This window comes from Schistocerca americana, chromosome 1, assembly GCF_021461395.2.
Source record: "Schistocerca americana isolate TAMUIC-IGC-003095 chromosome 1, iqSchAmer2.1, whole genome shotgun sequence".
In the NCBI taxonomy this organism is placed as follows: Eukaryota; Metazoa; Arthropoda; class Insecta; order Orthoptera; family Acrididae; genus Schistocerca; species Schistocerca americana.
The window spans coordinates 1,255,294,006-1,255,319,943 of NC_060119.1; the positions used below are offsets into that span (position 1 = coordinate 1,255,294,006).

The window sequence follows — 25,938 nt, forward strand, 5'->3', positions numbered from 1 at the left end:
TACAGCTGTAATTTTTCCCAAGGGCATGCAGCTCTACTGTATGGTTAAATGATGACGACATCCTCTTGGGTAAAATATTTTGGAGGTAAAATAGTCTCCCATTCATATCTCCAGTCAGGGACTACGTAGGAGGATATTATTATCGGGAGAAACAAAACTAGCTTTCTATGGATCAGAGCATGGAATGTCAGATCCCTTAACTGGTCAGGTAGATTAGAAAATTTAAAAAGGGAAATGGACAGGTTAAAACTAGCTAAAGTGTGAATTAGTGAGGTTCGGTGACAGGAGGAACAAGGCTTCTGGTCAGGTGAATACAGGGTTATAAATACAAAATCAAATAGTGATAATGCAGGAGTACTTTTAATGATGAATAACAAAACAGGAACACGGGTAATCTACTGTGAACAGCATAGTGAACCTATTATTGTAGCCAAGATAGACACGAAGCTTGCATGCATCACAGTAGTACAAGTCAGTAAGCCAGCTAATTGCACAGATGAGGAGGAGATTGAGGAAACATATGATGAGATAAATGAAATTACTCAGATAGTTAAGGGGGACAAAAATTTAATAGTTGTGGGGGACTGGAATTCAATAGTAGAAAAAGGAAGAGAGGGAAAAGTAGTAGATGAATATGGAATGGGGTAAGGAATGAAAGAGAAAGCTGTCTGGTAGAATTTTGTACAGAGCATAATTTAATCATAGGTAACACTTGGTTTAAGAATCATGAAAAAGGGTTGTATAAGTGGAAGAGACCTGGACACTCGGAAGATTTCAGGTTGATTATATAATGGTAAGACAGAGATTTTGGAACCAGGTTTTAAATTGTAAGACATTTCCTAGGGAAAATGTCGACACAAACCACAATTTATTGGTCATTAACTGTAGATTAAAACTGAAGAAACTGAAAAAAGGCAGTAATTTAAGGAGATAGGACCTCAATAAACTGAAAGAACCAGAGTTATAGAAAGTTTCAGTGGGAGCATTAGGGAATAACTGACAACAAAAGGGGAAAGGAATACAGTTGAGGAAGAATAGGTAGCTTTGAGAGACAAAATAGGGAAGGCAACAGACAACCAAGTATGTAAAAAGATGAGGGCTAGTAGAAATCCTTGGCTAACACAAGAGATATTGAATTTAATCAATGAAAGGAGAAAATATAAAAATGAAATAATTGAGGTATGTGAAAGGGAATACAAACATCTAAAAATTGAGATTGACAGGAAGTGCAAAATTGCTAAGCAGAAATGGCTAGAGGAGCATACATCACTAGTGGTAAGATAGATGCTGCATACAAGAAAATTAAAGAGATTTTTGAAGGAAAGAGAACTACCTGTATGAATATCAAGAGTTGAGATGGAAAATCAGTCCTAAGCAAAGAATGGAAAGCAGAAAGGTGGAAGAAATACGTAGAAGTCTAAACAAAGGAGATGTACTTAAGTACAGTATTATGGAAATGGAAGAGGGCATAGATGAAGATGAGAAGGAATATATAATACTGCGTGAAGAATGTGACAAAGCACTGAAAGACTTAAGTCAAAACTAGGACCAGGAATAGACAGAATTCTGTTATAGCTACTGATAGCATTGGGAGAGCAAGCCATGACAAAACTCTTCCATATGGTGAGCAAGATGTATGACACATGTGAAATACCCACAGACTTCAAGAAGGATTACGAAGAAAGCAGGTGCTGACACGTGTGAAAATTACTGAACTATCAGTTTAATATGTCACAGGTGCAAAATACTAACACAAATCCTTTGCAAAAGAATGGAACAACTGGTAGATGCTCTCTTCAGGAAAGATCAGTTTGGATTCTGAAGAAATGTAGGCAATACTGACCGTATGATTTATCTTAGAAGATATATTAAGGAAAGATAAACCTACATCTATCGCACTTGAAGACTTAGAGAAAGCTTTTGACAATTTATTTATTTATTTGTTTATTTATTTATTTACTCATTCATCTGTGGAACAATAAATATTGTATGGATGTCATCAGTTTACAACACATGAGCACACATTTACATTTACAGTGAAACAGGTTTCTCATATTTTGTGTAGTTTTTATAACTAGTCATAATAGAGGGAAACATTCCACATAGGAAAAATATATCTAAAAACAAAGATGATGTGACTTACCAAATGAAAGTGCTGGCAGGTCGACAGACGCACAAACAAACACAAACATACACACAAAATTCAAGCTTTCACAACAAACTGTTGCCTCATCAGGAAAGAGGGAAGGAGAGGGAAAGACGAAAGGAAGTGGGTTTTAAGGGAGAGGGTAAGGAGTCATTCCAATCCCGGGAGCGGAAAGACTTACCTTAGGGGGAAAAAAGGACGGGTATACACTCGCGCGCACACACACACGTATCCATCCACACATATACAGACACAAGCAGACATCTATTATAACCATCTTTGTTTTTAGATATATTTTATAACTAGTCATACGCACATTTATAATTACATAATATTTTGGTGATAATGTCATATGTTGCTAATAATCTACATCTATGTTAAATATTCTTTTACAGTATAACAACTTTTACTTACTAAGAAAGTTTTAAGCTTTTGTCTGAAAGTGAGGGGCTCATTTATTTCTGTAATTTCCTGTGGTTATTTGTTATACAGTTTTATCCCACTATAAAATATACTTTTTTGCATTTTTGCCTTGTTCTTTCTATCTAGATGGATGTGGTGACAAGCTCTTGTTTCATGGTCATGTATTAGGCTGTTTGTGTTGTACATGTTGAGATTTTTCTTAATGAACATAATGTTCTGAAAGATATATGCACAAGAAGCAGTTAGAATGCCTAGCTTTCTAAATAATTCTAGACAGTGGGCCCTGTTGTTGCTGTTTGTTATTATCCTTATGTATCTTTTTTGTACTTTGAACACAGTTTGTATGTTGCTGGCACTTGTTCCCCAAAACATGATCCCATAGCTGAGGACTGAGTGTAGATATCCGTAATATGTTATTTTAAGACAGGTATTATTGCATACCGGTGCAAGGATTCTAAGAGCATAGCATGCTGTGGATAATTTCTTTGCCAAAATGTTGACATGGTTTGTCCATTTCAATTGGCTGTCTACATTCATCCCTAAGAATTTGGCACTTGTTACACACTCTAATTCATTATTATTAACTTTTATTCTAGTGGCATTGTGTTTTTTGGTCAATTGGAAGTTAATATAGTTAGTTTTCTTTACATTTAGGGTTACTTTATTTTTTAATGACCAGTTGTGGACATCATTGAGAGCCTCGTTTGCTCTTTCTGACAGTTGGATTTTCACCTGTTATTACTATGTTGCTGTCATCAGCCAAAAGTATTTTTTCTCCATGTCTGATACTTTGTGGGAAGTCATTAATGTATATAAGAAACAATATTGGGCCTAATAAACTTCCCTGTGGGACGCCTATATTCACATTTTTCTGTGTCAGACAGGTGTTTTATAATGGAATTGTTGACTGGAATACTCTCTTTCAAATTCTAAAGGTGGCAGAGGAAAAATATCGGGAGCAAAAGGCTATTTACAATTTATACAGAAACTAGATGGATTATAAGAGTTGAGGGGCATGAAAGGGAAGCAGTGGTTGAGAAGGGAGTGAGACAGGGTTATAGCCTATCCCTAATATTATTCAATTGCTGTATTGAGCAAGCAGTAATAGAAACAAAACAAAATTGGAGTAGGAAATAAAGTCCAGGGAGAAGAAATAAAAACTTTAAGGTTTGCTGATGACATTGTAATTCTTTCAGAGATAGAAAAGATCTTGGCAGAGCTGTTAAATGGAATGGGCAGTGTCTTGAAAGGTGGATATGAGATTAACATCAACAAAAGCAAAATGAAAATAATGGAATGCAGTCAAATCAAATCAGGTGGTGCTTATGGAATTAGCTTAGGAAATGAGACACTTAAAGTAGTAGATGAGTTTTGCTATTTGGGACAAAAATTAACTGATGATGGCTGAAGTACAGAGGATATAAAATGCATACTGGCAATGACAAGAAAAGTATTTTTGAAGAAGAGAAATTTGTTAACATCAAGCATAGATTTAAGTGTCAGGAAGTCTTTTCTGAAAGTATTTGTATGGAGTGTAGCCATGTATGGAAATGAAACATGAATGATAAACAGTTTAGACAAGAAGAGAATATAAGCTATTGAGATGTGATGCTACAGAAGAATGCTGAAGATTAAATGGGTAGATCATGTAACTAATGAGGAGGTACTGAATAGAATTGAGGAGAAGAAAAAATTTGTGCTACAACCTGACTAGAAGAAGGGATAAGGCATCAAGGGATCATCAATTCAGTGCTAGAGGGAAGTGTGAAGGGTAAAAATTGCACAGGGAGACCGAGAGATTAAAATAGTAAGCAGATTTAGAAGGATGTAGGTTGCAATAGTTACTTGGAGATGAAGAGGTTTGCACAGGATAGAGTAGCATGGAGAGCTCCAGCAAACCAGTCTTTGGACTGAACAAGAAGTTTTATTACACTGTCCAGTCAACACCTGAAACCCCTTGTCTGGTTCAAATTCACTGAAAGAATTTTTATGATCTGGTTGCATGGCAGGGACAACATTTGCTCTTTCCTCCATCCTCAACATCTACTCTCAAATCCACTTCACCTGGTCCTTCTGAAGTCAATAAGCCAGCTTCCTATATGTTGTACCTTTATGTCCATCTTCTGAGTGGCTTGACCTCTTGAAACTATAGCATGCATGTCATCCTTTAAACCTGAGTTTCAGAAATCCATTGTGGCAGCTGCAGGTACTCATATCTCTGGGTTATTTGCTGGGAGGCTACAAAGTTTGAATTAACTTCTTGTAACTGACTCAGGATCATAATCGATGATGTGGGGTCCAAAACATCTTGAGACAATGTTCAATGAAAGTGGTATTATAGGGTGTTCCTTGAGAGCTAATCAAAACGCCTGGATTCAATGATTTGCCCGCTGAAACTGCTATTGGGATTCATTAAATCCTTTGTCAGGAGAATTTTGATAGATTGTTTCCCACTTGAGTCTGCAAAAGACGAGGTTGATGCAACAGTTTTGACACTGTCATACCACGCAGAATGTCCTGTATCAATGCACTGCTGTGCTACAGCCAATTTATCAGGCTCTAAGAGCCATGTGTATCATCAATGTTTGATGACTCTCATGAGTTGTTCACATCGTCTGCCCATTGTAAGGCAGCCAACAACTGCAGAGGAACTTCCTGGCAGATTAAAACTGTGTACCGGATCAAGACTCAAACTCGGGACCTTTACCTTTGACGGATCCTGTTATTTCCAGCCTTATGAAGTATCAATTCATTTTTTATGGAACCACAAAGTTATCTTGAACGGAGGTGGAAATTCTCTCTGATTTTATGCTTTGTGAGGATCTGGCATACTGTTGATTAAAGAGTTCCTGTTTCATCTTCCTCATTCTATAGCTCCACCCTAGGTTGTATCCTTAATGTCCTGTGAATCAATTTTGACTGTTATTCAGCTATTGAAAGTAGTCAATTTCGTACATGGGGAAAACTACTTTTTTCAAGATAATTGTAGCAGCTGTGAAGCAAAGAATAAGAAAGACTGTTGGTATTCATTTGCCTCACAAACTCTTTTTAAGTGTGCATGCATATCTTACAGGTTTTCCTTGAGAGCAGTTCTGTACAGCCTATGCACTAGAGTACTATGGACATCCACAGACTTTTATCTTTTTTGGTATGTTTCCTTATCTCTGTATATTAGAAGTAATTTTTTTTACAGGCAGCTGAACCTGGTATGTTCAGATATGGTACAGATGCAGCAGAGCAGATTTATAAGGAAGGTCTAAAAGATGTACTGGTCCCCTTTAATTACAAAGAGCAATCTACAAAACAGATACAAAAAAGTGGATGCAAAATTGCATTTGTTGGATTTATTGATAAGGAAAAGGCAGTAAGTAAAAATCAATCTAATGATATTTATGAAGTAGTGTTTTGCTTAAAGATTATCCTACACATGTGTGGTCAGGAGGAAACTGGATGGGTGAGGGTGGGGGATGGGGTCAAAGCCATTTGCTTGTTGTCACTGCCACTGGCAGACTGTTGAAAAAAAATCTACTTGCCAAAGCTAATCAGATATGACATGACTCTAGCCCCCCTTATAATGGATACAAACTCGCTATAAATTTTAAATAAATCTGGTAGAACTGCAAAATTAAATGCATGAGCTCACTGTTCCAAAATCCCAAAATATTATATCTCCAGGCCAGCACTAATTGTGATAAACACAAGGCCATCCAACACTCGACAAAATTATGCTAAGTGCCAAGTGCTGTGAAAATTCAAAGTCCACATTGAAGCGTGAAAATTTTCTAAGTTTTTGAATAGAAAAACTTCTAAGTTCATGAAATTGTACAGCTAAATTGGTACTCAGAGTAGCATCTTATCAGAGCGATGATGGTGCCCAACTTTTATAAGATTGGTTCCACTAACCTTGCGATTTCCACAAATTTACGTCAGTCAGTGAGTGAGAAAAACCACCAGTCTGAATTACAACTTTTGATACAGAAATGTGATCTTAAAGCTAGAGGTGTCAGTTGAAGAGCACTGAAATGCTGATTAAAATGATGTATTACAATGAAATATATATTTAGTGGTTCACCCACAGTCTTAATTAGAATGATTTCACATTTCAAATGATGAGATTATATTCAGTTCTTGTTGACTGTGCCTTCAATAGTTGCAACACATACATAAATAGCCATTAAGTTTTGTAGGAAATGAGCCTGCTGTTTCCATTGATGCTATACAAATTTATGTATCTGTAATAGAATTTAAATTATGGGCAACACTATGGAAAATTTTGATTAATTAATTAAAATCAGTACTTAAACACAGAAGAATTATTATTTAAGTGATTTTATAATGTGTGACTGCATTTACCAACACATACAGCTATGATGTTCATTTAGCTGTCTTGTGTAATTTAATTAAACATCTGATTCAGTCACTTCTCACTGCCTAATTAAATTGGTAAATAAATGTGTAGTTAGCTCACTCGGTGCATTTTGATGAGCATTTTTATAAGGCAGATCAAACTATTTTGTAGTTACATTACTGCAGTTGTTAATAAAGTTGTTGTGAGAGTTCATTACAAATGAATGAATCAGTGAATGCTCTAACCACAACAACTGTCAGCATTAATTCTGTGAAGCACATCAGTAATATTAAATTAAAGATTACAATAGATATTACAAGAACTTTTGTCTTTTTAAAGGATGCAATGGGCGTCAATGATGTAACATTACAAGATGAAATGGAGTACATTAAAAAAGAAGTGGCAGCACTGGTGACAGGAGACAATGACATTATAATTTTAATGGGCAAGTATAGTGACTTTTTGTAACTAACTATTATGATGTAGTTTTCTGTAAGATCAAGCAAGTTGACTCCTACAATTGCATATGGAAATAATAAACATAAGAGCAGATGTGAACAGTTTAAACTGACTGTAATGGTTAAAGACTGGGGATGGATGAGAGAGTGAGGGAGGGATTGAGGGGGGGGGGGGGGGGGAGAGAGAGAGAGAGAGAGAGAGAGAGAGAGAGAGAGAGAGAGAGAGAGAAAGAGAGCAAGAGCGAGAGAGAGAGAGAGAGAGAGAGAGAGAGAGAGAGAGAGAGAGAAAGAGAGCAAGAGCAAGAGAGAGAGAGAGAGAGAGAGAGAGAGAGAGAGAGAGAGAGCAAGAGCAAAAGAGAGAGAGAGAGAGAGAGAGAGAGAGAGACAGAGAAAGAGAGCAAGAGCGAAAGAGAGAGAGAGAGAGAGAGAGAGAGAGAGAGAGAGAGAGAGAGAGAGAGAGAGAGAGAAAGAAAGAGAGCAAGAGCGAGCGAGAGAGAGAGAGAGAGAGAGAGAGAGAGAGAGAGAGAGAGATCAAACTTCTGTGTGGGATTTAATGCTTGTGACAGCTTCTAGTATGGAGAAAAGTTTGAAAAATAACAGTTTATATTGAAAGAAGAATCAATCAAGAAAACTAATAAATATGAGACACCTGCTGGCAACCACTTACCTTTAGGAGTCAAAATGTGTAGGACTGCCAAAAGACACATGTAAAAGTGAGACTATTAGTTCCTTTGTTAGGAACAAGAGAAAGAGAAATAAGAGTGAGGAAGGTTGAAAAAGAAAGTCATATCACTGAGACCCCAGAATTGTAAGAAACATGCTATTGGGAATGAGGGTACACAAGGATGACAGTGTAGGATGTAGTGCCTCCTGCTCCATCATTGTCTGTTGTCTACCCGTGTCCTTGCTACAGCCTGATTCCTCTCATTCTGGGGTCTCAGTGGCATATTTTTCTTATTCAACCTTTACCACTCTCTCTCCCTCTCTCTCTCTCTCTCTTCCTCTTCCTCTTCCTCTTCCTCTTCCTCTTCCTCTTCCTCTCTCTCTATGTCTCTTCCTCCACCCTCCTTAAGGAAGGAACTGAGATAAAGTCATCACAAAAATAACAACATATTGAGCATCTTTGGTCAGAATTTAAAGGTATTGTCCACTGTGTGCTAGAGAAGTATGTGCCTAGCTAAAGTATAGGGGAGGGAAAGGATGCACCTTGGTACAAAAAACATATTAGGAAGTTGCTGAGAAAGCAGAGAATTTTGCACAGTCATTTTAAACATAGTCACTGCCCTGCTGACAAACAGAAATTATGCAAAATGAAAGCAGCTGTCAGAAAGACAATGTGAGAGATTCTTTTAACGAATTTGAAAGCAATATTTTATCTGCAGATTCTAAAAATAGCCCCAAAAAATTTTGGTTGTACGTAAAATCTATGAATGCTGCAAATAATTCAGTGTGGGTAATATAACTGATGTAGATAAGCAGAAGGCTGAAATTCTAAACCTAGCTTTCAAAAACTTGTTTACAATAGAGGACTGCAGCACCATTCCCCCTTTCAATTATCAAACAAACGAAAGGATGGCTGACACAGTGTTTAGTGTATCTGGGATTGTATAACAGTTAAGATCCTTAGACGCCAGGAAGGCATCTGGCCCAGACGGTATCCCCGTAAGATTTTATGTTGACCATGCTACAAATGTAGCACCATTCTTATCCGTCATCTATCAGAGGAATGGCAGAAAGTTCCATGGGCCTGGGAGAAGGCCCAGGTCATAGCAATCTATAAAAAGGGTAGAAAATCAGATGCACATAATTACCGGCCAATTTCACTGACATCGATTTGTTGTAGAATCATGGGACATATTTTGTGTTCAAACATAATGACCTTTCTAGACTCTGAGAAGCTCATTTGGAGAAACCAGCATGGTTTTAGGAAACAGTGGTCATGCGAGACACAGCTGGCCCTCTTTGTTGATGCCATATTTCTCAACTTTCGAAAGACGTTCGTCTCAGTTCCACACTGTCGCTTGCTACAGAAAGTGCGCGCTTATGGTCTGTCCAATGATATATGTGGTTGGATAGAAAGTTTTCTAACAGACTGGGACCAGTATGTCATCCTGAATGGGATGACTTCAACAGAAACAAGCGTAACTTCAGGCGTGCCCCAGGGCAGCGTAATAGGTCCTGTGCTTTTTACGATTTACATAAACGATCTGGTTGATGGTATTGACAGCGACCTTAGACAGGAAAGTAGTATGACTTTGATGCGAATTGTGCCCTTCGCCACACACCGCTTGGTGGCTAACGAAGTATATATGTAGATGTAGATGTAGAACAATTTTTGTGCTGTACTTGTAAGTCCCCATAAAACTGGGTTGTGGTGCACTCTATAACTGCTGATTTTTTATTCTAGATTTCCACTATAATTATCTTACTTAGTTGAATATATAATAATCTTTCTAGCTTTCAGACTCTATATCTTGGATAGTTGTATCCAGGAGAGATTTCCACATCCCTTTTCCATAGGCCAATCTGGAAAGTCTTGGGTTCAATTTAAATAATGCAAGGAGCAAAGGTAGTTAATAATCACTCATACTATAGTAGAGTTGTTGATAGATTGAGAGACACATAAACAAGATTGAAAACACCGCTGAGCTTTCAAAAAATGTCTTTCTTTGGAGATAATTAATGCTAAAAAACACACACACACATGGATATATATTTATGTTATAATTCATTTTCCACTGGACAGCCTTAGATTTTTTTTTTGGAAAGCTAGTATTATATAGGCCAATGGCTATGCTGCGGTGGTAACACCCGTACCCGTCAGATCACTGAAATTAAGTGCTGTTGGGCTGGGCTAGCACTTGGATGGGTGACCATCTGGTCTGCCAGGCACTGTTGGCAAGTGGGGTGCACTCAGCCCTTGTGAGGCAAACTGAGGAGATACTTGATTGAGAAGTAACAGCTCCGGTCTCGGAAACTGACATATGACTGGGAGAGTGGTGTGCTGACCACATGCTCCTCCATATCCACGTCCAGTGATGCCTATGGGCTGAGGATGACACAGCAGCCGGTTGGGCCTTCATGGCCTGTTCGGGAGGAGTTTAGTTTAGTTTTAGTATTGTACAGACAATCATGCAGGTTTTTGGGTTTTTAGACAAACTTCTTAGTAACTCCATATCTAGATACTGAGGTACATTTTCAGATACTGTCAGTTGGTGTGGTATGCTTCACTTCTCATTCTGCCTCTGTGTATTGTAGATGTGTACACTAGCATTTGTAATCCGCTCTGGACTATCTTGTGTCAAATGTATTACTGTTTGATATGTGTACAAAGATATAAAAGTGAAGATCCCCAGATTTTTTAAGTAGTTACTGCATGTTTCAGAAATCCTCCTCCATAAAATGATCCTAATTGCCTTTTTCTGTAATGTGAGTATTTTTTTGTCAACTGAATGTTTGAGTTTTCTCACACTGTCATGCCATAGAGCATATATGGTTCAAAGAATGCATGGTATACTGTGCACAGAAGACGTTTATCTGCTTATTGTGATAGCTGTTTTATTATGAATATGGTAGAGCTAAGTTTTCACAAAATTAATATGCTGTTTCCATTTCAGCTCATTATCCACTGTGATACCTAAGAATCTAATGGATGCTACTTCTTCCAGCTTTCTGTCATCCACCTCTAAATTCTTATGTACTTTGTTTCTGAACGTTGTGTACATCTACTTGGGGGTGTTGTCATGACTGGAAAGCTTGTAATTAATATATGGCACTCATGTTCAGAAAGAGAAACACTGTTGTTTTATTTGCTCTTTGCCAGAGGGTGAAAGAAGATAGCTCCAGCCCAGATCCATCTCAGATTAGAACGAAAATGTGAAGGTAAAGAAGACTAATCCATTTAGCATCTGCTTTGGTGGCAGCTTGGAAGAAAAGAGAGGGATGCATTTTGGCTGTGATTCCAAGAGTTCTCTGTCTCACAAGTCAGGTGATCCTGTGGTGTGACAGCAACTTTGCTGACAATTCAGCCTATTCTAGCATGAGCCAGTTGATTGTCGCTATATCAGCAGAAAGGTGACAGACAAAAAAGGTGACCTCTTTGTAAAATTTAAATGATAAAAAGTTTATTGTGTTTGGAGCTTGGGGCACCTTGTAAATATGCTCCCCACTCCCTGAAAGAATTCACCATGAGTGAATTCAACAACCTCCATGGGGTTTTAAATCTAGGTGAAACAATATTTTATTTTCATCTAGCAATCAAGATCTTGATATATGAGTACAGTATTATGTCACTGTGCAGTGACCTCAGTTGGTGATATAGGACTGTGATGGTGATGGTACCATGAAGGTAGCTGAAGCTGGTTTCAGAGAATCTGAAGGAGTAAAATCAACTGAAACACTTGTATGACAATGATTAGAACATAATGTGAAGGTATCAGTACATGTTTACAGGTTTTCTTTCTAAAATTAATTAATGAAGGAAGTGAATAATTGACTTCTAACATTACTAGAGGATGTTTCAACCTGGTGTGTTTCATAATACAATGGGAGCCGTATGACACTGAAAGAGCTCGTCACACTGCAGTCAGTCTTTTTTAAATGACATGGGCATACAGTGTTCAGCATCCTTACAGTGGCCAGGTAACCACCAGGGTGGCACCATTTGATTGCCAATCGAAATTGCAGAACAGAATTTTGAAACACAACAGTTTGTTTTAACTGTGATCATGGAGGACCAAAGTATTGCAAACAAAATTTATTTCAAGTTCATTAGCACCACTGATTAGATCCTCCAGATAATGTTGTAACTGTTTAAATGACCAAAGAAAAGTTGCAAAACTGAAAACATATTACTGTGAGGAAGGCACAAGTCAATCACTTGATTAAATCTTTCTCAGTGTTAACCAGAATGACGTATGAAACTAAATAGATTCAACTAACAAACGTATGAAAATGACAACAGCAAAATATGATGATGCTTCTCATTGTGATAATGTGCAACTTGAACAAATAACAATGCATCGAAGAACCTGACTGCTGTGAACGAGTTAACCCATCGTGCTCCACTGCTACCCAGGTGCTATGGATGCATTTAAGGGTGGCCACTGAGTTTTCCTTAAGTGCCATTGACATGTTTATGCATTCTATTCTGCTGGTCCTCTCACTGCTGTGGATGAGTTTAAGCATCTGGGCCACAGGTACCTGCATACTCTAGACATGTTAACTTGCAGAGCTGAATTTCTACACAATTCTTCCACGTATTTTTAGAGTTCCCACTGCATAGTTTGAGTGTGCACCTATGTTGCTGCATTTTTCCACTTCACCTTCTGTGTTTTTGTCAGTATTGTCTTTGCACTCTTCTATTGTACGAGAGAAATGTCACATCACTTTGGTTGTGCAAATGGAGAGATCCTGGAGATACTCACTACAAGTGATGGTGAGAGACAGTGATGAGTTTCAACAGAATCTTGAAGTAGTAGTTTTCAGCCCTGAACATCAGCTGGTATAGCAGACTAGTTTTACATTTCTTCAAGGGGTTTAGTCAGCAGATGTTCAGAATCTGCAGAATCAGAAAATTGTAGCAAAACAGTTTGGAAAGGAGCACACCTTAGTGACACTTTTGATTGGAAAAATTGATTTTCAGCCATTAAGGCATGCAATGATGAATCAGCGTCAGGGCACAAATGTCAGTTCATTAATTACTGAACCACTCTGTCATTTTTTATGATATTCCTGCCTGAAGACCTATTTCATTTTATGCCAGATGAAACAAATCAGTTTTACATTTACATCAAGGTAAATATGGAATGATACTGTATTTGAAGAACTTTATGGTTTTGTTGCCATTTGCCTTCTAATGGCTCAAGAAAAAAGTTGAAAGTAAGTGATTATTGGTCGATACAGACACTCAAACAGTCCCATGGCTGTACTATTGGTCCATAGTGTCCAATGGGCACAATATTTTGGCAATTAGACATCTTGCCATCGTCAGGTGTGCTGACAAACTGAGCTCCTGATGGCGGGTGGCTGTCTTAAATCGCCTCCCCCTGCAAGGTGTTCTCTCTGTGGTCTGCTCAAGTGGCCACATGTCGGTGGTCGCTGAGACACTGGCGTCGGCATCTGTGGTGGCATCGGTGTAATTGCCTCGTCCACCTTGGTTGCCTGTTTGTTTTCTTTGCTGAGCATCTTTCTAATTAGACTCAATGCTGGTTCCCATGCCTTGCTGAGGTTATAGCCACAATCTCAGTTGATGAATCTGTCCCTGGTACGAATTTTGATAGCCTCTCTAATGACGCTGCCCCAGTATTTAGATGTCTGTGCCAAGACCCTGGTATGTTGGTAGTCCATTTCGTGATTTTCAGACAAGCAGTGCTCTGCAACCGCCGACTGTGGGGATACCTAAGTTGAGTGTACCTCTGATGTTCTCGGCAAAGATCTTCGATGGTGCACACTGTCTGTCCAATTAAGTATTCCCACACTGACACCGAATCTGGTATATGCCGGCCTTCTGCAAACCGTGATTGCCTTTGACACTTCCCAATAATGCTTGTGTTTTATTGGGTGGGCAAAAGACAGTTCCTACTCAGTGTTTCCTCAATATTTGTCCTATTTTTCCCAATAGTGTGCCAGTACACGGTACATAGGCAGTGGCTATCTTTTCCTCCGTGGCTTCTTCCATCTCCACATGCTGTACTGTGTAGAGTTGGGGCGGAGAGCGAACCTGATCTGCCATTCTGAGTACTCGTTTTTTTTTTTTTTTTTTTTAATACAGTTTTGAGGTGTTCCAGCTCATGGATGATGTGATGAATGGCCTCAGCTGGTGGGTGTGACAGATGTTCAAGAATAGTAGCTTTAGCAGCAGAGTTTATAATGAGTGGATTGTGGGAGGTCGGTCTTGTAAGCGACTGATGAGGCAAATGAACCATGAATTGTCACCTATTATGCTGTGGATTGCTAAAGCAAACCAAGTCTTTGGGTTGTCTTTCAGGTATCTGCCAGTCAGAATCTGCTCATAAACATCGACCAGGCCAGGAGCCTGAACGACCTGGGTAGTGATGAGGAGCTGTGGTCAGCAAAATCTTGATCGAGCACTACATATGGAGGTAGATGTTGCAGAGCTGCGTCACTCGTGGTTGCCATGGATGAGGAGGGGGGGGGGGGGGGGTCAGGAGGTTTTGAGGTGATGTTCAATGTTCACTCGATGTGGCGTTTGCGAGGGTGTGGTCGACTGACGTGGCAGAGATGACCGTGGTCATCAGTGCAATACTGGTATGCATTTGGAAGGTGAGAGAGCATGATGTGCTGCATTGCTTGAGGTCTCTGCAGGGGATCGAGTAGACACAGTGCGGAAGGTGCGGGAGCACAGTTGACTGGCGTGGGTGATACAGACATGGTTGTGAAAAATGGTAGCAGTAGATGTATAGAAAACAAATCTGGTGATGCTACAGTACACTGAGGTGCATTGTGAAAGCAGTAGTTCACTGTTTGATGATTACCAAACACTAGTGGTGGTGTTTGTTGCATATTCACACACTGGGCAGTAATATTGCATTTGAAATGCATATGTTCCTGCAACTGTGCAGCTTGTGGAAATATAAGGTCAGTAGATGGTGATTCTGCCATTCTGAACCTGGATAGTTAGGGAGATCACATGTTTTTCATGTGGAAGTAAATGTTCCTGATCCATTTTAACTGTGGCATGTACTGGCAGAAATGCTTAAGATTCACAGTTTGGAGCAGAGACGTGAAGAGGAAACATGGGATTTGGTAAGCTTTACAGTTAATGGTTCATTCACATGTACCACACAGTAAACAGACATCAGAATAAAGTGCAGAGAAACAAAAATGAGCTTGGTGTCTCTAATGTGGTGTGTCCCCTTGCAGTAGATGATGTAACACAAACACACATTAACTTATTAAACACAGTTTCATTCCCGAAAAAGAATCCACAAGAACACACTTTTCACACCAGCCAGCATGCAAAAACAAAAGTGAAATAATACCAAAGAGTCTGTCTAGTCAAAGCACAAAGCACTGTTATGGTGGTCAATAGTCACCACACATTTGTAAATCAATAATATTTGTCTCAAAATATAGTTCAAAGTGAATAACAAATGCAGGTATTCGCACCCACAATACATGGAGGAAGAACCAGTTATGAATCATATATCGCTGGCTGAGAATCATTGATAATGAACACCAGTATTCGTGTATCAAGTCTGTAAGAAGTCTGCCCAGAAAGAAAGGTATGATGATGGTAACTTTGCACAGAATATCAAAAACTATCCAGTGGAAAAGGAATATTACAGTGTTAAATAATGTTATACATATTCATTGTTGTTAGAAAGCCTAATAAAAATTTCTGCTCTTTAAGATAGATGTGATTTTGAAGGTTTATACTATTGACCTATCTTATATTACATGTATACTCAATTACACAATGTAATCCTAAAGGATCAAATGAAAGTAAATAAAATAAGATTTTCTAGATTGTGAGCTTGAAATACATTTTGTAGGATAGCACACCTTATGTAAAACTACCATAACAGCAAATACTCTCTCCCAAATGGCCATTTACAAATACAACATTAAAGATCTAGCTCTACAGGGGTATGACATTCAGTTATCCTCTCTGAATGAAAGTAATTTTTTCTATACATGGCCTCTCTTTTTGAAATATATAACTTGTAAATTTTTCTATACTTCCTGAATGAGATTTTCTCTCTGCAGCGGAGTGTGCGCTGATATGAAACTTCCTGGCAGATTAAAACTGTGTGCCCGACTGAGACTCGAACTCGGGACCTTTGCCTTTCACGGGCAAGTGCTCTACCAACTGAGCTACCGAAGCACGACTCACGACCGGTACTCACAGCTTTACTTCTGCCAGTATCTCGCTTCGGTAGCTCAGATGGTAGAGCACTTGCCCGCGAAAGGCAAAGGTCCCGAGTTCGAGTCTCGGTCGGGCACACAGTTTTAATCTGCCAGGAAGTTTTCTATACTTAATGTAATAAATGCACTACAAAAATATATGACTATTATATTTCTTATTGTATTCTAGGGACTACATCCAATGGCAAGGCGTTGGAGATGGCTAGTATTGAAGGAGTAAATTTGGTGATATACAGTGGTGCTGAGGCAGCAGGTAAGAGTTGTTTAGTTGTTTACTTACATAATTAATAACTTTTAATTCATCTGGACCTTTATGTGTCATGTAATTTTAATTCAGTTGGACCTCTTTGTCAATGACAAATGTCACACAATAATACACTCCAACGTATTACTAAACTAAGAAATGTCAAACTACACTGACTGAAAAAAAAATGGCAACACCAAAAAATAATTAATGTAGAGTAATGAAATTTCAAGAATACATTTGTCTAGGTAACAAACATAAGTCATTAACATAGCAAGATCACACATTAATGTAAGTGTAAGATAAGCCATTGCAAATGAGATATGCTGGTACATTAATAACCAGTGTAACGGTATGATGTGCCAGAGCTATACGAATTGGAATAACATTGCTATGGGCGGAGCTGGTGTAGTACGCATTTCTGCCACTAGGTGTGTATAGTTCAACTCATTGCCAGTTCAGTGCCACCTGTGTTGCCAACCTGGCCCGTTCTGTTGATCTGCAGCGATTGTTTTTGCTATCGCGGTTTTGTTCTTGTTTCATTTTTTATTGTGGCAAGTTTAAGTAAACAATTTGCAGCTGTGAAGTTTTGTTTTCTGCTTGGTAAAAATGCTGCCGAAATGGTTTTAATGTGGAAATCAGTTTACCAATATGACAATATGGGAAAAACTCAAGTGAACAAGTGGTTGCTTGATTTAAAAAAGGGAACATTTTGACTGATGACAAACCTCGTTCTGGATGTCCAACTGCCTGAATTGATGAAAATATTGAAAAAATTCAAGAGCTTGTACTCACAGATGGTTGACAGACAACTGATCATCTGTTAGGGATTAGTGGGGTATCTTGGAGCTCGATTCAGTTAATTTGTGGCAGACAGGAGGCTGGTTCTTCCACTGCAACAACACACCTGCACACACAGCCAGCTGTATTAGACACCTTTTGGCTAAAAATGGTATGGTCCCACTGCCCCGTGCACCTTACTCACTTGACCTGGCTCTGTGTGACTTTTTCTTATTTCCACGTGTGAGAAGGGCATGAAAGGACACCAATTTGACAACTCTCAAGAAGTCAATAAAAAAAAAAAAAAAAAAATGAGGGAGGGGTGTCAACTGTTTCTAAAGATGACAACAAAAAATGTTTCAAAGAGTGGAAGCATCAGTGGGGCAAAAGTACTGGCTATAGTGGAGAGTATTTTGAAGGGGATAAGGTTGTTTTGTAAACAATTTGAAAATATGTAGCTTTTAAAAAGTAATTCCAATTTCTTTTTGGGTACCCCCTCATACATTCTCTTGACCACCTCTGCCAGCAGTCATGTACAGTGGCTACATTCCTGCCAAGTCTTTCTGCAAAATCACAAAGCAACATCCATCTTCTAATAGCCCTATTACGTGAACTTTTTCAAACTCAGTGAGGTGCTGATAAGGGTGTCTTTGTTGGCTGAAAGGCATTCTTGACTACCATCAACTCACCACTTTCAATCTCAAAGATAACTAATGCTCACGATTTTTGCTATTGAAAGCAAAACTGATTTGCATCCTCATGGTGGTGCTACTGTGCCACTCTTATGTAACTGGTATGAAATTTTCATAGAAATCACCTTTGTGATGTAGAAACATGTTTTACAACTTTCATTTATGTTGCAAAACTCCTTCTTGGTGTTGTGATTTTTCTTCAATCAGTGTAATAACAATGAAAACATTAATGAATCTTTGAGTTATCAAATTTATGTTATTGGGTTTTGTATTTATGTCTTGTATGCATTGAAATTATGAACATCAGTGAAAAGCACATTCAAAGAAGTCCTCTCAACCTGATTGTGAATTGTGTTTTATTCATCTCATAATGTACATTTGCAATCCATTTGGTTTGCATATAGGAGACATGTCAAAAATTTATAAAACAATTACAATGATTTTTACATTAATAAATAATAGCACTATAATAAATAATGACCCTATATGGATAACACATTGCACCCAGCTCAAATTTCCAGTATGTCCCGCATGAATTCATCCACTGAGTAATAACATTTCAGTGTCAGTACCTCATATAGCTTTCTTTTAAGTGAACCTAAATTCATCTGCATCAACTTGTTCCCTTTTATTTTATTACAAAATTTCATTACCGTGTATTGAGATCCCTGGGCATACGGTCTGAGGTAGTGGGTGGGGAGCATAAAATTTTCTTTATTTCTGGTATCATGTGAATGGACAAAATGGTTTCCCTCAATAATTCATGCCTGGTGTACAAGACTATGATGATCTCATATATGTATAAGGATGCAGAGTTAATATTTTAAGTTTTCTAAATAATGGTCAACATGGTTCTTTGTGATTTGCAGTGCACATATTTCGTATGATTTTTTTTCTGTATTTTTAGTATCCGCACTATGTTTGTTGAGTTACCTCAAAAACCAATACCATACATTATAATGGATTCAAAGTAGCTTGTACATGCTACTTTTCATGTGTCCATGTCAGTTGCAGTTGACAATATTTGCATTGCAAATGCAAAGCTGCTCAGTTTGTTTGCCAGGTGTTCAATGTATGCCTGCCAGCTCAAATTTTTAGCTACATTTAAACCTGAGAATTTGACTGAGTCAACTTCTTCTATACCTTGGTAGTTGTGTACAATCTTAAGCTACTCACATTTTGACTGTTTGGTTCTGAACTGCATCACGTGAGTCTTACATATGTTTAGATTCAACCCATTTAGCTGAAACCAAGTTTCTAAGGTACTGAAGGTACTGATATCAGATTTGGGAATTTTTTGCGAGTCCTGATCTTCAACTAAGACAGAAGTATCGTCTGCGAACAGAACTGATGGGGAGCTGATATGTAATGGTAAGTCATTAACCTTAAAAAAAGGACTGGGCCTAATATGGAGCCCTGTGGAACACCCTGAGATTTTTTTTTCCAGTCAGAAAAATAATATGTACCATTTTAAGAAATGCTAACTCTTTGCTTTCTGTTGGATAAGTAGGATTTAAGCCATTGTAGGGCACTGCCGCTAATGCCATACTTTTCAAGTTTGCAAGCAAGCAATGCATGGTTTACAGAATCAAACGCCTCTGTGAGGTCACAGAAAATTCCTGCCACCTTATTTCTCTTGTCTAATGATGTAATTATTTTCTCAATGAAACTGGTTACTGCATCGAATGGTGTTTTTACCTTGCTGAAATCAAACTGATTGTTTAGAATAACAGAATATTTTGCAATGAAGTCTTTGATTTGTGCAACAGCAAGTTTTTCATATATTTTAAATAGGACTGGGAGAATCGAGATAGGGTGATAATTTCTTATGATCTCTCTTGATCCCTTCTTGAAGATTGGTTTGACTTCAGCATATTTCAGTACCTCTGGGAAACAGCCCTCTTAAAAACATTGATTTATTATCTGAGCTAGTGGGTTTGCAATTCTATTGTGTACCACTTTAATAACTTTGCTGGGTATTCCATCCCAACCTGCAGATTTTTTGTTTCTTAATGTTAGAATAGCATTTTCTACATCCTCCATAGAAACATTTAGGAATTTGATTAAACCATTAAACGATGTTGTGAGTGAGACTCTGTCTCACTCACATCTCTTATCCAGATAAAATCAAGCATACACAGTAATTCATTATTTGTATTAATAAAGTCAGTTGGCCAACACTGATCTTCAGAAAGTGCACATCCTAGAGCAGTTGAGAGCAACACACATATACAAATACAATAGCATGCCTAGCTTTTGGTACTAGAGGTTCTTTTTCAGGGGAGAAATGAGTAAAGCAAGTAGAGGCATTATAAATGTGGCACATCACGCAAAATCCAAGTTTTGAGGGCACTATTATGAGTGGGGTGGTGGGAGGGAGGATGTGAGTGTGAGGGGGGAGAGGGTAATGTGGAAAATATCACGTGAAAGTTCCAGTTATTTATAGTACAGCTTACAGTTCACAAATTGGCCTCTTATTTGCTAGGCTGGACAAGCATTCACTACTAAAATTTTCTGAGCTGTGACTGTTTTTAGGGTAATCCCTGACACAGCTTGAGCTTTTTTTTTATAACTTCTGCACTTCTTGTTTCTACAACCTTTTTTGCCTTCCCTACCCTCTCAGTGTAAACTGTGAACTACTTTCTGATATAAGTCTTCTATTTCAGATTTCTCACCTGATAGTAACTATCTCTGGAATGATACTCAAAAAAGTAATGGTGAAAAGGTTTACATTGCAAGCCTGAAAATTGATGCTACAAAACCAGAATCTTTCTTCACAGTGGGAGAAATATCTCTGACAGTCACTGATGACTGCACAGTGTCTGATGCAATATTTAATAATGTTTCAGACTATGGGCAAGTGAATATCAGTAAGTTCCTTTGCTTGTAAGAAATTTACTGTAATATTTATTTATTTATTTATTTTCTTAAATTAAGCTGTAGTCACGCAACTATAAACAAAGATATACTCATGCTACATTTTGATCTCTCTGTCTCTCCTGATGATTTGAATGCAAGTTCTTTGACTGAGTATCACTTTTAAACATGGCTGCTGCAGCACAGAACTCAATGATCTGCATGTACATGTTAATACCCACGTCATTTAGCTACTCACAAGTGCCATAGCAGAAACACTTACCCATGTTCATGTTTTTTGTTCTCATTTAAAATGACTTACTGAATTAAAGGTACTACAAAGTGTGAAATACATGCACTGATTTATTTTATGAATGCCATAAATGGAAAATCCTCAAAATTCCTCAGTAGATGAGTTAAATTTATGGAGAAAACACTATGAGCAACAGCTGGCAAGGGAATGGATGAGAGTATTTGATGATGACCACGCTAATGCCCATTATTAATTGTGAAGTAGGTGACTATCCATCATCACTGAAGACATAATGCAGAAAGTTGATGCAAAGTTTGATAGACACTTTACAAATTTGTCCTTCTCGTATGAGTTTTCATAATTTTTGTGAATTGTTCTGTATGAGATTCATGCAGAATGCTTTAACTGCTGTCAATAGTGCTCCTGCTGGGTACTGAAAGTGCTGACTGGTTTGAACAAAACCAATTAAGTAGCCAACACTTTGAATTTTCTTGAGTGATACAGTAATGATGAATTTTAAGCTGAATTGTCACTGGAGATGAAACTTGGGTGGCTTGTGTTACATCAGAATCAAAACAAGATTCCTTGGAAAGGAAACATTTGACATTGCCTCAGAATGTGATTATCATGAAAACATTTTCAGTTTGAAAAAATGTGCACTGTGTTTTGGGATTGACGAGAATGTTGCGTGTGGATTTTTTTGCTTCAGTGAAACTCATTCAGTTCCGAGATATTGTGGGATCTTTAACAAGCACTTCTGGACAAAGGCATGGGAAGCTCAGTAGGGAGACTGAGGTTTATTACACGAACATCCCTGTCCACATATGGCTCAACAAATAAATTGACTCATCATTTCATAAGACCGGGAACAACCTGATTTGGCACAGTATAGTCCCAATTTAGGGCCCAGTGATTACTAATTGTTCCTGCACTTGAAAAATCATTTAGGCAATCAGTGCCATTATGGTAACAATGATGTCACATTGGCCTTTCTGCAATGTTGACAAATTACATGGAAGACTGTTATAAGAATGGGATCTAGAAATTGATTGTGAGAAGTGCCACAGTATTTCAGAAAATTATGATGAAAAGTAGATTAACATAATTGGAATTCACATAATAATAATTCATATGTGTTTATTTAATAAAAAAATAACACATTCTTAAAAAGCACACCTCATTTTAAGTATTCAGTTTTCCAATTAAGTGAACCAATCAGAAATGTGCATTGTTATTGACAAGTGTCAGTCTCATCATCTTTGCTGGAAGTCACTTATGAGGTACATCATATCATTTGTTAGTGAACTGATGAAGTTACCATAATTAGCCCACGAGTGCTGCATTAATCACATCATTACTGCTTCTTTCACTAACTTTATAAGAATGCCTTTCTGTTTATGTGCTGCTAAATGAAAGGTATTAGTAGTAGAAAGTAGTTGGTAAGCTGAATTGCTAATTACAAGAAGAAAAAGAACAAGAAGAAGAAGAAGTAGATTAAGCATGTGGGTGTTTGGGTCCTTATCATTATAAATAATAACCAATTGATCCACTTGTTAAAACAATGAGCACATTTATTGTCACACTTCAGATATACATCATTACACATCAAAAGTATCAGATAGACAGAACATAATGGCCGCCTTGGCCCAAAGAGTTTTGCACGCCGAGATGTTATGGCATGTCAGCGTTGCCACAGAGAGAGGAAGAGAGGACCCCCCCCCCTTCCCCCTACAGTGCGGAGCACAAGGCTCTGGCTGTTGTGGGGTGAGGGAGCAGGTGTCACGCCATCTTCGTCCGGAGGGGGAACTGGGCGGGGCGGAGCCGGGGTTCGAGCCCTTTTGGATGGAAAAATGTAATCACGGTGCCACACCAGTGGGAGTATGTGGCGACCGGTTCCTGAGGTGACAGAGGGGGTGGGGGGAATAGACGGAATAGACGGAGACACGGGGTTCAACACGTACAGTGTCCCCGTGGCGTCAATGAAAAATTGAATGAGGGAAGGATCTAAGGAATTGGGGAACGGTGAGGAGTGGAGAACGGAAAGTTGGAAGGTGTCATCGTTGGCGGAGCGGGGGGGAGTGTGGATGACTAAGAGAGAATCATTTGTGGTAGTTATACAGAAGTCAGATGGTGAAAAGTGTGAGAATTCGATGGAGATTGTAGTGGGTTGTTGAATGTCGGGTGAGAAGTGTGTGACGGGCGTAGAGGGGGAGGGTGGGGAGAAGGGTGTGGATCCCAGACTCTGCCCAGTGAGGGTTCCCGGTGTTGTGGAAGGGGGCATGGCCGGCGTGTCGTCCCTTGAGGAGGTGGCGGTGCGGAGGTCGTCGTCCGTCGCGGTCGGTGGCATCGGGTCGCTGGAGGTGTTGTCGTCTGCAGTGACCCACGTAGTTGCGCGGATGCTCGGGTGGGCGAGACTGTGCAGTGCATCAAACACCGAGCGACGCAAAGAGGAGGGGCCGAGGGGGTGTGGCACGCCAGTGGAAGTGTCACACTGTAGCTCTGAGCGTGTGCCAGGGATCGTCTTGCGCACCAGGTGCAGAGAGTGATTATTGTCAGATAAAAGTCTCGCCAAGGAGTCATCATTTGTTTGCACTCAAGCAAGAGCATCGAAGTCGATTGAGGAAGATATGCCCAATATCCGGGAGAAATAATTAGCAGCTATGTTGTCGGATCCTCGAGTGTATTGTACATTAGTTGTGTATTGTGAAATGAGTTCGAAATAATGCAACCTCCTAGGAGGTGGGTCGGCTGGAGGGTTTGTGAGTGCTTGGGCGAGAGGTTTGTGGTCTGTAAAGATTGTGTGGGGGCATCCCTCAACGTCTTCACGGAAATATCTAATGGCTTCATAGACAGCTAAGAGCTCTCTGTCGAAAGCGAACCATTTGCACTGAGAAGGAGAAAGAACTTAAGAGGTTGCACCACCTCTCCTCTGTGTTGTTGAAGTACTGCGCCGATAGATATTTCGTTAGTGTCCGTGATGAGCGAAAGTGTTGTATCCGGGTGTGGATGGGCAAGCGTGATGGCTTCCGCGATTGCGGTTTTGAGTTTTTTGAAAGACGCACGCGTGACCTCTGTCCACAGCAGCTGTTTGATAATTTCTATTTTCTGTTGTGTCGGCCAGATACCATCGGCTGAAACTATGTGTCCCAGAAAAAACAACAGAATCCTGTCTCTGTTTGCATTTGTCTTTGTTGACAATCACAATGTGGGATTGTAATGTGTCAAACAGCGTCTGGATGTGAAGTTCGTGTTCCTCCCGAGAGGAAGAAAAGATAAGAATGTCGTCCAGGTACACATAGCAGAAAGGTAAGGGTCGTAACACTGTATCTAAGGACCTCTGCCAGGTTTGGGCGGTGTTTTTCAATCCGTAAGGCATGTAAACGTATTCAAAGAGGCCGAAGGGTGTGGTGATGGCCGTTTTAGGGATATCTTGTTCATACATTGGTATTTGGTGATATGCTTTCTCACAGTCTACCACACTGAAAATTTTAGCGCCTTCCAACTGAGAAGCGAAGTCCTGAATGTTCGGTACTGGATAATTATCCACGATTGTGCGGTCATTGAGACGTCTATAGTCGTCACAGAGTCTGTAGGAACCATCCTTCTTCGGTGTGAGATGAATCGGTGATGACCAGTCACTGGAGGATGGGCGTACAATGCCTGCTTTTAATAGGTCCGAGATGATTGCTTTTGCCGCTTCGAGTTTGTGTGGATTCAGGCATCGTGGTCGGTGTCTGACCGGAGGGCCCTCAGTCGTATTGAGTTTGTGACATGCGCCACCCGTGATTGATAACATGCTACGCGCGAGGGATGTGACATAAGCGTTCGAACACTCGTGCAATGAGTCAATGATTTGAGTGCACGCCGGTTTGTGCGAAGAGCGAATACCTCAAAGTGAGGCGAGTTCGAATTTCGTGCTCTGTAATGTCTGTTCAGTATGCTCGATAAGGGAGGTGAGCTTGGCCTCTGTTTGCTTGAGTTCACTGATTTCTTGTCGTTGTAGTAGTACGTCGCAACTTTTACTAGTTAACTTGGCCGCAAGAAGAGCACATTCGGTCTGCAATAGTGAAATGTCAATGTTTGTTGACCGAATGGGTGATACAGATGCAGTGGCCATAAGGGCGATAGTCTTTTGCGAAGGTTGGTGGACTAATGTACTTCGCGGAATGTCTAGCGAAAATTTGTGGTGTCGCAGAAAGTCAGTGCCTAAGACCGGACAAGTCACCTGTGCCACATGAAAAGTCCACGAAAACTTCAAGTCTTTTGACAGTTTGAGCATTAAAGGCGCCGTACCTAACACTTCGATATGAGAGTCATTAGCCGCGCGTAACAGTCTGGGCGAGGAAGTTAACATGGTAGGTGCGAGAGCTGGGGGTATTACACTAATATCAGCACCACTGTCAACGAGGAATTTAGTTCCTGAGACCAGGTCAAGAGTGAATAGACAACTGTCAGCGCTTACCGTGTTAGATGCTGTTGTTGCTGTAAGGTGTCTTTTTTCCTGTGTGGCCTATGGCACCTCGCAAGATGCGTCTCCCGCCACGCAAGGGGTGCGACATTTCCTGGCTGCGTCACTGAAGTTGGCGTGGAACCAAAACAGTGTCCAGGCTGCGTTAGGCGGGGGTGATGAAGAGCTCCTGGTGTTGGCTGTGTCCGTTGTGGAGTGCTGCAGTGTGGTGTCAGTTGTCATGGCGGATGTCGTGGAAGCTGTATTTGGTTCCCCGCGATGGCGGGCAGATGTCACCACTGTTGCAGAGTGAGCACTGAGGAAGCGTGCTCGCCTGAATCCTGGAGGGGGAAAGGGGGGGGGTGGGGTGGCATGCCATTGAGATCGTTACCCCCACTCTTC

General features: G+C 39.6%; 1 protein-coding gene across 1 annotated transcript in view; it reads left to right on the forward strand.

The window, feature by feature from the left end:
- Nucleotides 1-25,938, forward strand: part of LOC124598759 (protein 5NUC-like) — an 84,401-nt gene that overhangs the window by 19,303 nt on the left and 39,160 nt on the right. Inside the window, exons 3-6 of the mRNA XM_047136024.1 lie at nucleotides 5,763-5,933; nucleotides 7,257-7,362; nucleotides 16,434-16,517; nucleotides 20,647-20,850. Of these exons, the coding sequence (XP_046991980.1) occupies nucleotides 5,763-5,933; nucleotides 7,257-7,362; nucleotides 16,434-16,517; nucleotides 20,647-20,850 (565 nt within the window). The remainder of the gene's footprint in view (nucleotides 1-5,762; nucleotides 5,934-7,256; nucleotides 7,363-16,433; nucleotides 16,518-20,646; nucleotides 20,851-25,938) is intronic.